This window comes from Marmota marmota, unplaced genomic scaffold (genome assembly GCF_001458135.2).
Source record: "Marmota marmota marmota unplaced genomic scaffold, marMar, whole genome shotgun sequence".
Lineage (NCBI taxonomy): Eukaryota > Metazoa > Chordata > Mammalia > Rodentia > Sciuridae > Marmota > Marmota marmota.
This window is the reverse complement of record NW_025999932.1, coordinates 35,857,591-35,872,097: the sequence shown is the minus strand read 5'-3', so window position 1 is coordinate 35,872,097 and position 14,507 is coordinate 35,857,591. Positions and strand designations below refer to the sequence as shown.

General features: G+C 33.2%; 2 protein-coding genes across 4 annotated transcripts in view; one reads left to right on the top strand and one right to left on the bottom strand.

Annotated features, from left to right (window-relative positions):
• The window catches only part of Serpine3 (serpin family E member 3), a 28,777-nt gene extending 26,471 nt beyond the window's left edge, over positions 1 to 2,306 (top strand). Inside the window, exon 7 of the mRNA XM_015484258.2 lies at positions 2,263 to 2,306. Within this exon, the coding sequence (XP_015339744.2) occupies positions 2,263 to 2,306 (44 nt within the window). The remainder of the gene's footprint in view (positions 1 to 2,262) is intronic.
• Positions 2,307 to 3,301: 995 nt separating this feature from the next.
• The window catches only part of Ints6 (integrator complex subunit 6), a 62,975-nt gene continuing 51,769 nt past the window's right edge, over positions 3,302 to 14,507 (bottom strand). For all 3 annotated transcript variants that reach the window (XM_015484257.2, XM_015484256.2, XM_048800895.1), the window contains 6 exons: positions 12,969 to 13,095; positions 12,064 to 12,206; positions 11,172 to 11,403; positions 6,989 to 7,357; positions 5,887 to 5,980; positions 3,302 to 3,937 (listed from right to left, as the gene is read on the bottom strand). In XM_015484257.2, coding sequence (XP_015339743.1) covers positions 3,844 to 3,937; positions 5,887 to 5,980; positions 6,989 to 7,357; positions 11,172 to 11,403; positions 12,064 to 12,206; positions 12,969 to 13,095 — 1,059 coding nt within the window. In that variant the 3' untranslated portion in view covers positions 3,302 to 3,843. The remainder of the gene's footprint in view (positions 3,938 to 5,886; positions 5,981 to 6,988; positions 7,358 to 11,171; positions 11,404 to 12,063; positions 12,207 to 12,968; positions 13,096 to 14,507) is intronic.

Below are 14,507 nucleotides of genomic sequence, written 5' to 3'. Positions count from 1 at the left end.
AGCTTTTTTTTTTTTTTTTTTTTTTGTGGCACTAGGGGATTGAACCCAGGGCCTGGTACTTGCTACGAAGTGCTCCACCATTAAGCTATAACCCCTACCTCTATATCGGCTTTCTTCCACTGTGGCCAGTTGTTCTCTAGGCTTTCCTATCATTTTAGGAAAAGACAGTTTCCTCAGGCCCCAAGAGTGTCTCAGAGAACACCCCTAGTGACTCTAGAATTCTAGTGAATTCATCTGGATTTTTATATTGTTCTTCTATTTATCTTTCTCAAAAATCAAATATTTGCCTTAGAACTTTTTAAGTCCCACTATATAGTCTTATCTCAACCCAAAGATGGTGTGATACAGGCAATGCCTTGCACATCACAAAGAAAAGCAGATGTCCTTTAAGCTTCAATAACATGATACAAAATCTTTAAATTATTTCTCTTAATGTTCCTCCTCCCCCCCGACAATATTTAGGAATGAAGAGATTCTCAGTAAAGAGTTGTTGGCAAGTCTAAACAGTGTATTAAAAATAAATAGGATGGAACAAGACTAATAAAATGAAGCAAAGGTGGATCTACTTTAACTAAACATCAGGCATTACTTTTATTTATGGAGAGGGAAAAAAAGGTTAAAAGTTAGAATTATGAAAATTAAGCATAGTTTTACACAAATTAAAGAAATACTGTCAACATCATTTTATCTGAGAATCATTTGCATACTGCCATTACTTGCACTAGAAATAAAAGGAACATTTTTGTGACAAAAGGATGAAGATAATCTATTAAGGGATTATTTGGGGAGAAAAAGTCCATCAACAGAATATATCCACTTAGCATTATCACCATGATCTGCCCAACCCCATAGTGATTAGATGAAAATGTCACTTATCACTCAGGACAAGCAGCAGAGAGTCACATGTCAAAAAAAAAAAAAAGGTAGGTTCTACTCTCAAGAAACCAAGATAAGGCTAAACTTTAACAGAAAGGTCATTGCCAAATGTTGATAAGCCAATAAAGATTGATGACAGTTAAAAGAGAGATTCTATTAACTGCATAAAAATGGTGTACAATTCTTGAACTAGGAAATGACACACCACTTTAGTTTTCAGAACTGCCTTAGCAATCAGAATGAAAATATAAGGCTAATTCAAAACTAGTTCAATAATCCACCACAAATCTAAGCATAGCCTTTGTGAATTTGTTTACATTTCTTTCTGGAAGGCTCTTGTCCATATCACCCAAATCAAAGAGGCTACTGACAGTTACTGAGAAAATTAGAAACAAGTCTCGGCCTTCACTACTCACTCCAAACTGACAAAGCTTAATGATAAGAGCAACTAATGAATCAATCGACAAATTAGACACGCGGGAACATTTTTTAAAAAGCAATGTAAAAACTTCCAACATTAACCTTTCAGAAAATACCATTTGCCAATGTAAGGTCATTTAGTGATCTAAGAGTCTCAAGACATACCTGCCTAAGTTCACTAAGTTAACCAACTCACCTGTAGTTTTTGTTTGTTTTAAATAAATGAAAGAAGCCTGAGAGAGATGAGATATTAAGCTTGGTTGTGATGGGTTTCAAACTCTGTGACTAGATTTTTGGCATGAGGTTATGTCATGGAAGAGAGATAAAGGTCAAAAAGAGGAGACAGAATAAACTGATACTTCCAAGTCCTTATAGAGTTCTTTCTGAAAAACGTACTAAAGGTCAAGGGTCTAAAGAATCATTACTTCATAAGCAATCTGTGAAATGGAAATCAACTATTGCCAGGCATGGTGGGTGGCGCATGCCTGCAATCCCAGCAACTCGGGAGGCTGAGCCTGGAGGATGGCAAGTTTGAGGCCAGCCTCAGCAACTTAGCAAGGCCTTACGCAATGTAGGCAAGACCCTGTCTCTGAACAAAAAAGGGCTGGGGAATGTAGCTCAGTGATACAGTGCCCCTGGGTTCAATCCCCAGTACCAAAAAAACTGCCACTGGAATTAATCTTTTTCATATATATTAAGTATGAACTTCTATTTGAATGACTTCTTATGTCTTCTATTACTCTTAATCTAAATACATAAAATTCAAGACCAGACAGTACATTCTGGATTTTGTGTAGCTCTTGCTGAATTTAGCAATGTAACTGTGGGCAATTACTTGAATAACTCCAATTATTAAATTGTATCTTGCTTTACTTGATGATATTTTGTAAAGGTAAAAAAAGGTTCAAAGAATTGCATATGAAAATACTATATAATGTTACATTAAATGCTTCTTTATCTTGACAGGATTTGTCTTCAGTATTGGGAGAGTTTCAAATCCCCTTGACTGAATTAAGCAGAACTCAAGGATGTTCTACATTTTCATGTGTTTTTCTTCATAAAAATTTTAGTTACAATTTCATTTTGCTATACCTTTGACATTTAAAAATGTTCTGATAAAAGTGTATAAAGATAAGGGTATGTGATTTTCAAATGTTATGAACCTAAAAATACTTCAATTTTATTATAATTTTATAGACATATTTGCCCTCTCAATTCAAATCTAAAAATTTAACCTTTTCTACTAGTTACCCTCAAAACTACTAAAAGGCACAGCAGTGATCTATGAATGGTGAAATTATCAAGTCACAGGATGGCATCCTCAATAAGGATAAAGAAGGTCACATTGGATTGAGGGTGAAGAATGGATGGTTTCGGTTTTTCTCAGCCTGTATAACTCAGAGGGAATGCAAAATGAACAAAATCATCTTAAATCTGTTTCCTTTCCTATTTAGCTTCTAAATAAAATTGAGAGTTTAAGTCTGAGAATTGCAGAGCAGAATGAAGAGATCACCGCTAAACCTCTAATATGTCATGCATGGACTTTTATAAGCTTGGCATGGCATCAAACTTGCTAAAGGCAAGCTATTACAGAGTATGTAGCATTCCCCAAACTTATCACTCCCTAACTAACAACTTCAAGTTAGTACCATCCAGAATCCTATGAGAAAGGAAAAAGGGTTGAAGGGAGATAAGGAAATCAGTAACTTCCAAAGCTGTCTGCTTTTTAAAACAGCTTTTAGAGTCTATCTGCTGCCACAGACATAGCCATTTCCATGATCCAAGCAGAAATGGGAATATACTGATGTGGCCAACAAAAGCTATGAACAAATAGTAAAGAAACAATGCAGATCATGTAACATGTAATTACAGTTAGATTTAACAAATATGAACTTCAAGTGGTGTGTTTTCCAATGCTAAAAAGCAAGGCCTTTAAAATTCCATTATCTAAGGATGTTTGTAAATGATTATTTTGAATGTGATTATTTCCTAAACCACACAAGAGTAAAATAGAGCATTTATTGATGGAATAACAAAAGTGCTTTCTTAAATATTCTTCAAAATACATTTGTACAACTTACAATAATATATCCAAAATAACTGTATATACAAAACATTACCTAGTTTTAACGTATGTGCTTTTTTTCCCCAAAAATTACAAAGTAACTTCTTTTTAATTTTTTTTTTTTTCTTTTTTGGCAAAGTTCAACCTTAACAGAGGTGACAATTTTAAAGGTTGGTTTAAGAAAATAGAACCTGAGGGAAATTGACACGCAAGAGTCAATGACAAGCAAGAGATTTGGAGGAATATTTTTAGTTTGTTAAATAAAAATGTTTTTTAGAGTGATACTTTTCACATTACAAAAATAAACCAAAATGAAGAAAAGGTCACTGTAAAATGATGGAAAAAGGATCTGTAGATTTGCTTTTAGTATTTCAAATAGCCAACAATGCATGTCAAAAAATGAATGCAAGATCACAACAGTCTTGTATTTACTTTGTATTTGGAGAAGATAGTGAAATAAGTGGCCACATTCTCATTTTCCTTTAATTGCTATTAATATGGTTGATCTGATTGGCTCTTCGATGAATTTCATCCAAGAAGTTCTCCAGTTGTTCTATTAGCATTCGTTTTTTAAACCTGTTTGGAAAACAAACAATAGTGTTCTCAATTACTTTTTAATGGATGACATATACCAGAATATATGTTTTTAAAATAGAAAAAAAATCTGCTTTGGGGAAGATTTTTTAAAAAGTGAAATGGAAAATCAACACTCTATGACATAAAATCTGTTGATGAAGATTTGTAAACTATTACTTGTGCCCAAACAATATTGGTTTGTTCCTACAACAAATATAGACCTACAAATAGCAAGAAAGGTGTTATTTTTCCTACAACCATAAGAGTAAAAGCAGGGCAAAGGGAATACTAACATATGCAAGCATTCCAAATACTCAGTAAAATTTGGACTCCCAAAGCAATCACTGCACTATATTCTTCTGCTCTTTGAAAGTTGAGTGTTGAAAGGAATGTGAACAAAGCATGAATTACACAAAAAGGAAGAGAGAAATGAAAATTGGGTAGTTACATTTAAAAACAAGGGTGTTCTACTATTATAATTTGAAAGATAGCAAATCAAGGATAATTAGATAGCTATTATACAGGAAACAATTAAAAGTTTGAGTGTTAATTCTTGAAAAATTTAAGTAATAAGCATAGGTAGATTAAAATTGCACTCATTTATATAAATATCACTGATTTTTTTTATAATATCCTGAAACACTACTAGACATTCCATTCTTACTTCCTCTTTATTTGTAAAATAACACAAATAGTCACCATATTACACAACTCTCTAAGAAGTGGAGTTCAGGTGCCAATATTCTAGCTAAATTCAGAATGAAGTTTGAACTCACCAGAAAAAAGTTACAAAGAACAAATTGTGTTAAATATTCAAATTTGTATGAAAAATTATGACCTTATCCTGATAGACCCATGCTCTAGCCATGCCAAAAGAAAAAGAAAAAATTAACTGCTCTCTCCAAAATTTTTTATAATATAGCATGAGATAAACAGGGGACTAATTGAAGGATAAGTATGTTTATATTTGAATCAGATTAAATAAATCCTAATGTTTCTCATAATACTAAAATTTGTCTTGAAAGAAAAGTAGAAAATGTTTTTAAGCTTGTACAATTATGCTTTCCAATTAATTGCACTTCATAGTTTACATTTATAACCTTGATCCACATTCCTTGTACTAAAGTACATAATCCTGGACTACTGAAACACTAACACTCTGAATAAGGACCATTTGCTGAACTCTGGTCCCCTTGATTACATGTATTCCCATGTACAAATTAAATGCATTCAAATATTGCCTTTCTAAATTATTTCTAATCACCAATTACTATTAATATAAAAAGGTAAAAAATTAAAGGCTATAAAACATAAAACACCAGGAAAAAAAAAACTACAGAGAAGGATGAATAATAATATTGAAAATACTTAGTCATCTGCAGGGAGGAAAGTTCCATAATTCCTGAATAATTTCTATGTGGCTCTTTTTTCCCCCATGGGTGGTACTGGTATTGAACCATTAAGTTACATCCCTAGCCCTTTTTTATTTTTCAGAGAGGGTCTAAATTGCTCAAACTGGTCTCAAATTTGCTATCCTCCTCCCAAAAGTCATTGGGATTACAAGTGTGTGCCCACCACTGGCAGTGTGGCTATGTTTTAAGAGAATTCTTGTTGGGCATGGTGGCACACATCTATAACCCCAACAGCTCTGAAAGGCCTAAGGCAGGAGAATTACAAGTTCAAAGCCAGCCTCAGCAACTTATGGGAGACTCCTCTCTAAATAAAATATAAAAATGGGCTGGGAGTGTGGCTCAGTAGATACGTGCCCCTGGATTCAATCCTCAATACATCCCATCCCCCCGAAAAGAACTACATATATATCTCAGCGTGCCATATGCATGGATAAACAAAAGTAAATAAATAACAAATACTGTTAAAATACTGCCTATGTAAACTGGGAACTCATTTCAAGATAACTAATTCATAATAAATAAAACCGTTTATTTTACCTTGATGCTTCTTTAATGACATTTTGTAAAAATATTAGTCTTGTTTGTAAACTGCCTTGCACATGCTTCAGTAAAGTGAAGATTCTTTCATATTCTTCAAACAAGAAAAAAAAAATAAGTGGCTTTCATTTATATTTTCATTCATTACTTTTCCTCTTGCAGTTTTTTATATTAAGGTATACTGAGAACAAAAAAAGTTCTACCTAAAAATATCACCATTCTTTAAAGATTTTATAATACATTTTAATATATCTATGTGAAAGAAAATATTTATCAATAAAAACTAATTTGTCACCTTTTTTTGGCAAAAGCTCTCATTAAGGTTTTAAACAAAGCTTGGAAGGATGAATAAAAAGCTTTTCAGTAGTACCATTGAAAGGTAAGAGGCAAATGGCTTTTTACAAAAATCCCTCCTTATAATTTAAATTCTAAATTAAACTACATGGTGGGTAAAAGGAAGGGAAAAACACAAAAAGAGTAAGGGTGCTGTTGGAATCTCAATGTTTTCACATACAACTCTGCCAAGGACTGAATCTTACCCTCTTCTGGCCTACCAACAGATCACTCACTGTACCATCACCGTCATAGTAGATGATCTGCTAACATCTTCTGAATGAATATCAGTAATATTCAGATTTTTTCCCCATAAAGTTCTTTTGCATTCATAAAGTACAAAGCTTTCATAATTTTAGTTTTTTGGCCTACACATATTCTTTGTCACTGCCATAGTTTAAAACTTAAAACACAGTGGTAGGCATTAGGATGAGAACTTTACAGACATAAAATTATTTAATATTAACTATATCTTTTTTTGGGTGAGTTGCTATATTAAAATTCTAGTTCTTGGTCAGAATACTCAAGACTGTTATAGTAGGAGCTACAGGTAATTTATCTGCATGTTCTTCTTTAGCTTTCATCCTTCCACACCTTAAACCTTGGACATAGCCAGATATTCTGAAGAATAAAGAATCAAATTAAAAGTAGCTCAGATGTTGTTCAAGACTGATCTAGAATCAGATATATACTTTTACATAATTTGACTTCTGATTTTTTTGAGCACATACAGAAAATAAATCTGAGATTTGTCTCTAATTATACATACTTCTTCCTGGCTTTCGGATCTCTTTCATTATTTGTGCTTTTAGTTCAGTATTGACCTCTTCGTGGCTTCGGCAATGCATCAATTTCTTTCCTTTATTGAGTGAAGAAGCTGGTATATTCTCTTCAGCACATTGTTCTTTATCTCTTGATGGCTCATGATTTTCTAAAAATCCACCAACAGTGAGGTCATTAGTTCCTAAATGATCATGACCAAGAGCCTCTGTATGATTGGTTGGTCGTTCCAGTAAACTGGCTGAAGATGTTGAAAATTCAGTATCCATAGCATTTGGTGTAATGTCTGATGAAAGTTGGTCTGCAACATGATTTTCAACCACATCATCTATTGTTGAATCATTAGTGGTTTCTGAAACTAAACACAAAGATAAAGGGGGAAAAAATTGAGAGCCAATATGAATGTACACAATAAAGAAAGCTACAAAAAAAAAAAAATTACTAAAGCAAATCACAACTGACTTCCTCAACAAATGCAAATTAACAAATAATGTGATCCCTAAGTCTTGCCAAAAATATGGTAGGTTTCAATGTGAAGCAATCACAATATTTACAAAATCTATACAACTTTTGCCCTTAGGGAAAAAATTTAAAATAAAGCCAATTTCAATCAGTTTTTAATTCTCTACTTTATTCTTTGGCAATTTTATTGAACAAATATGTTTTCAATTCTTTAGTGAAAAAAATGATTAAAATTATCATGGTCATCTTATCTCAGAAAGCCTTAGCTCATTCCAACCTACCTCAGCCTATTATCAGAGGTAAAATATACTATTCCAAAGTCTGTGGGGAACATATCAAACAGGTCATATATATATTTCATAGTACGTGCTTTTCTTATAACCATTCATATAGACCACAAGAATTGAGCAATGTAAAGCAACTTGGTGCACACATTAGACCCAAAAGCTTGAGAGCTTGCCCTAAACATATTATTAGACTTGCTCCCCATAGAAAGCAGGTGAATTCTAAGTTCTCTGTCCTATTTACGCATATTCCCCTGTCTATTCATCCCCACAAATCTCCTAATCTCATAACTTCTTCCTAAATTCCATTCCATGATTTGCAAATGCCTTTTTATTAAATATTTACCACAACAGAAATTTATACTTTATTATACTTTATTCTTACAAAGAATCTGCTCTCCTTTTCAGACCTGGAACAGAACTGCTTTCTCTCACACACTCTCCAAGAGTGATTCTTTCATTTCCCAGTGTAATTTCAAGATTTCTTGTAACAACTCTTGTTTTTTTTGAGGCGGAACACATTGCCACCTATCCTCTCTCTCCTCAACACTATATCTTAATACTGAACCCAGGGTACATGCCTATAGCCACTGATAGTTCTTACACCTGGTTCATAGTATACCCACCACGTCCCTCCTGACATAATTCTAGGTCCTTACTAATATCATCAAAGACCTTCCTAGAAATGCCCATCTTGAATACCACCCCAGACTGAATAATAAGAACTGGTAGTTTAACTAGACCCCCCCCCCAGGTGACTCTCATGCACATTAAAGTTTAAGAAGAAATGGTATGGTGACCAATGTCTAAAAGATCACCTATCAAGAACCTGGCCTTTCATTGATAATTTGATGTCATTGCAATTGTTGTTTTTTAAAATTTTAAATAAATTTATGAAAATACTTAAAGAAAAAAATACCTCACCTCATCAATCCCCAATTTCTTATCTCCAAAGAACTTTCTCCACTTAACACTTTTGCCTCTCCTACCCAACACAAATTCATAGATGAAGGTGCATAACTCTCATCTTTGCAGTAGTATTGCCTCTGGTCTTTAACACTAGATTATTACTCTAGCAATTCCTCTGCTTTCTCCCTGTTAATCACATCTCTGCAAGATAGCCACTTTCTTATCAATCAGAGGTTTATCTCCCCTAATAGATCACCTTTTACCAATGTTCCAATTCTCTGCTTCTATTGTCCTCCTATGGCATCTGCTAGGCAAAACCCCAGATTTGATGAAGCTGTGAACCAGAAACTTTTCTGTGCTTCCCCCTAATCTGTACCCATACCCCTTCAGTTCAATGGAAGCAGCATTCTTTCATAGCACTCAGGACTGTTTCCTCTTGCCTTCTCAGTGGCTCTGTACTGATTACATCTTCTCTCATCTTCATTTTCAACCTATCCTTTTCTATTGGTTCCTTCATATCAGCACTTTACTTTCTATTCTCTTTGATCTTAAAAACAAGGCAAAAATCACGACTTTCAACCTGATGAACTCTTCTAGCTAGCATTCACCTTCCCCATCTACCCTTTACAGTTAAACTTCTTAAACTGATTATCTCTATTTTCTCACTTCTCATTTCTCTCTCCACCCCTCTTTTTAAAGCTTCTGCCTGCCTTACTCCACAGAAACTGTTAAAATAGCCAAAGAGCAATAGATCTAATTCTCTCAAATGGTCTCCTTTTTAAATATGTGAGATCACCAACTATTCAATTCTCTTTCATTTCTCATTCAATTCTCTTAGTTTTTGTAACATTAATTCTTTCCTATATCTCTTGGATTCTTCCTTCTCAATCTCCTTTTCTGTTCCCTCTTTTCTTAACTTGGGCATTTTCAAAGTTCTATTCTTGGCTCTTTTTTTCCCTACCATTTTCCTCACTGCAATGATAAGCTACCTCCCATACCTATCCCTCTAGACCAAATCCTGTGTTCCAAATTCATATTCCTCTTTGGATTTCTACTTGCCTATCTAATATGCATTTCTAAACTAAACTCACACGTCCCCTCTCTTCCAGTCTATCCAGTATGTTTCAAGACAGAAGCCTGACTCCTCCTTTGCTCTGACCCAAACATTCAATCAATCACAATGTCCTTTATTGTATGTCCAAATATTCCTCGAGCACATATTTCTCACAAGCCCACAGTCAGGTCACAAACATCTCTTCCCTGTGTTTCTTAATGGTCCCTGAGCATGAACAAATCCTTCTGTTCCCCTTTTTACTATGCATTTTCTCTTTTGAGGGGGTGAGGAGGATAAACCATAATAGATTCTTGGCCCGACAAGAGTTTTCTATAATCCGGATTTTGCTGATTATATCTCTGGTTTTTATCATTTAAAACATGTTTCTCCATCCCTTGTATTTCCCTTGAATTGGTAGTTAACATTCAATTTGTTTTGTTTTGCTTGGGAGTAGAGGGGGAGTAAAATCCACTTCAGAGGGAGTACTATCTAATTCATTAGGAGGTATATAATATGTTTTCCTACAATTAATAAATCCATTAATTCATTAAGAGTTTCCTACATTCATTTTTGCTTCTCCTTGATAATATTCCACACATTAGTCAGTCTGGTTTTTAAAAAATGCTAATTAGATCAGGTCATCTCCTCTTTCAAATCTTTCAACAGATTCTCACTGTCCTTAGCATCAAGTAGAGAATGTTTACAATAGCTCTGTATAATCTTTACAATAGCCTTCCATGATTATTTCTATCTTTCAGTTTTATCTTATCATATGCCCAACACCACTGCTACACCAGAATTCCTTAGGTCCCTTTCTCATTACTATCTTTACACATATTCTTCTCAGACTACTATTCTAGCATAGGAAAATGCACAGCTTTATTTAACAAATTCCCATTCATCCCTCAACTTAATCTTCAGTGTATTGCCCTCATAAAGTAAGTTAAACACTCTTGCCAAATGCTTCCATAATATACTTAACTTCTCTTTTGTACCACTTATCAAACTTCTAATTAACTGTTCGATGACTTTCTCCCTTGCTCATTATAAATGAAGGCAGAGATCTTGTCGTATTCACTGCTATACCTCAATGTGTAGTGCTGTTCAAAATAATACATGTATTTAATAATTAGCTTTTGTATTTAAATGCAATGGAAAGCTGGTTTTTGCTGGTACTGATAATGCTCCTTTCAAAACCATTATTTCCAAACTTGGGATTTTCTAACACCATTTTAAAGCATGACAGCTAACAGAGTTACCATGAATATATGAAGTTTCCAGCAAATACTCATTAAAGCCATTCAAAAATTATCACATGCCAATTTAAAAAAAAATCTCTCCCCTAGGCATTCACTGAACTTTACCAATTAATTTTTTTCTATTACCTACTATGTTAAAAACCTCTTCCCTCAGGAAGAATCAAAAAGCAACAACTAATGTTTTTTAAAAGTTAGAACTCTTACTTTTATGAAGAGGAAGGGGTTTAATAAGATCTGGCTGTGCTTGAGTCAGAGGTGCAGGTGGTCCTTTTCCTCCAATATGATTGTTCACAACAGGGTTCTGCTGTCTGCCTCTTAATAATGGAGACATACACCGACGTCTTTTAGGGATCCCTTGCATATTTGGTTCTCCAGGTCGTTTATGTTTATTTTGAGGTCCAGCCACAAATTCATCTGCTTCATCTATCATCATACCCTATAACAAAAAAGCATATAATTTTCTTGGACTTACATATAATTTTTTTCTAAGAAAAAAAATTGTTTATCATTTATTTATTTAGTTTGATAAATTTACTTATTTACTTTGATAAAAAACAATTTGGTATATGTATGGATGGCATACAATATGATGTTTTGACCTATCTATTCAATGTAGAAAGACTGAATCAGCTAGCTAACACATCTATCGCCTCACCAGTTTTTTTTTTGTGTGTGGTGGGCCATTATTTATAATACATTACTATTAACGACTGTTACAAGCAGTGAAAGACTCCAGTCAAGCTGATGAATATTTTTCCTTTCCTTATCCCTTTCACCACAGCCTCTGGTATCCACCTTTCTATTCTCTTTAACCACCCTCCTCCCCCAAAAGTGTGTTCTTTTTTTGGAGGGGGGGGGGTTTACAGAGATTATAAAATTATGTAATTTTATACTTATATAGATATAATTTTTTGGATTTACATAATTATACAACCCAATCCCAATTCCACTTAAAATAACTATACTTTAACTATGTTGACATTTATTCAGTACTCTACCAGATAACAGCTTCAGCTTACCTTAGTTAAATTAGGAACCACTAAAATTGATAATGCCTACTGCAAGCAAATTATATAATAGAATATTTCAAAATTACCTTTTTATCCAGCTTAAAGGGGTTGCCAAATGTATGCAATCTTCGAGGCTGATCAGGATCAAGTTCTCTTAGTGGAGAAGGTACTTGCTTGAGGTATTCTTGGTAATTCCCCATTTGTGCTATAGGAACACTGTGCACTTGATCTTTTACAAAAGAATACAACAAAAGTTACCCTCACTAAAATCATAGTTCATCTAGTTATCAACTATATGAATGCTACCCTAGTGCTATTCTAGAAAGTCTTCCCTTTTATTACATTTTCTCAATTAGTTTGGTGCAATTATAAGTTTTATGATAAAGTCTTTGAGATTTTTCAAGTTAAGTTTAAAACACCAATCTCACCTTCCAAATAAAACAAAAACAAAAATACTACAGTTACTCTCAGTAAATAAAATATGTAACATTGCCATAAATGATACATCTCTTCTACTCTATTCCAAATAAATAAAATTTAATAATAATAATTTGTACAAAAAAGTAGTATAAATTATCTTTCTATATTTTAACCCCAGATGACCAAGGGTTAAACTATCATGAGATTATTTGTGAATGGTACCACAGGATATAGTAAGAAAACATTAGAACATGCCATGCAATGACCACCTAGATTGAAACGATCAGATACTAATATATGACAAGAAAATGAATATGTGTAAGACTCTATTTGTATGAGTATATGAGGAAAGCCAAAAAGGAAACTAAACAAAGATTGCTATCTCTGGGAAACAGAATTTGGGGCAACAGTGATGGTAGAGGGTAGAAAAATTAGGAATGATTCACCTTTTACTTCATTTGTTTAAATCTACAACCAGAATATACTAATACGGAAACATTACCATACTTTTTCAGGTGATAAAGAAAAAAAGTTACCCCCAAAATGTTGAATGTTTTAATCATAATCTAACCTTCATCCTGTCCTTTAAGAAATTTGCGGGTGCTCTTCAAAAGATTAGATCTCATTCTTGTTAAGTGATCCAAAAGATTCCGTCTTGGTATGTCATAAGCATTTCTAAATGTCTGAGGCTTCAAATCCTATTGAAAGACAATAAGGACAAAATTTATTTTCAAACAAAATTAAGAGAGTAAAGACTAAAATCTCCAGCCTACAGCATAGGTCTGGAAACAAGATATGTAAGGTATCTAATTACCTTAAGGGAAAAAAAGGGACTACCATATTATGATAATCTTAATGTGCTGTTTTAGAGTGGGGGGAGAAAAAGGAAATTTGATAATGAGTGCAACCAAATAATTTCAAATTCACGTCTAACTCTAAAGATATTTAAAAAATGTTTTTATTAGTGCATAATAGTTATAATGATAGTGAGGTTCATTTTGACATATTCTTAAGTGCATATAAAAATTTGCTCCATTTCAATCCCCAGGACTTTCCCTTTTCTTTCCTTTCCCTGATTCCCTTCCTCTATTGTATTCCTTCTATTTATTTATTGGTTTTTAAATTGGTACATTATAGTTAATACATAAAGTATAGTTCATTGTGATATACTCATTCATGCATACAGTACAGTTTGGTCAATTTCATTCCACAGTCCAAATTTTTAAAACAGAAAGTTTATTTTAAAAAAACAGATTGATATATAATTTACATAACATAAAATCACTGCTTTGATGTGGGTTGGTAAATTTATAGTTCCAAAACTATCACCACAATCTCAATCCAGTTTTAGAAGATTTTTGCCACCCCAGAAAATTCCCTATACTGATTTGTAATTAATCCCTATTCTCAGCCCCACACAACCACTGATCAGCCTCCTGTCTTTCTATATTTTGTTTTATAAATAGAATCTTGTAATATCTAATTTTTTGTATCTGGCTTCCTTTATTTAGAATGATGTTCTTGAGATTCATCTGTATTATTCATCTACTAGTAGTCTGTTCCTTTTTCTTCCACAGCATTTCATTTAATGAATAGACAACATCTTTCTTAACCTAGTAGTTGAACACTTACATTGTTTTTGGCTATTAAACATACAAATAATGCTGCTATGAATATTTACATACAAAGCCTTTTAGATGAACATTATTTTTAATTCTCTTCAGTAGATATTTACAAATAGAATTGCTGAACTGTATAGCAAATATATATTAAACTTTTTAAGAAACCACAAACTATTTGCCATCAGCAATGTATGAAAATGCCAGTGATTCTACATCCTCACCAACACTTGATACTTTTCAGTGTTTTAAATTTCAGCCATTCAAACAGGAGTGAAGTGGTGTCTGATTATAGTTTTACCTGTTCATTTTTAAAAGTTTCTTCTGAAGATTTTCTCCTATGATTTTTTTTCCTAGAAGTTTATGGTTTAATTCTTACATATCAGAAAATAATAACTTCAAAGAATATGAGATAAGGGTCAAGTTCAAAATATGTGGTGTTGGCATAAGAACATATAGATGAACAAAACAGAAGAAAGACTAGAAAGAGG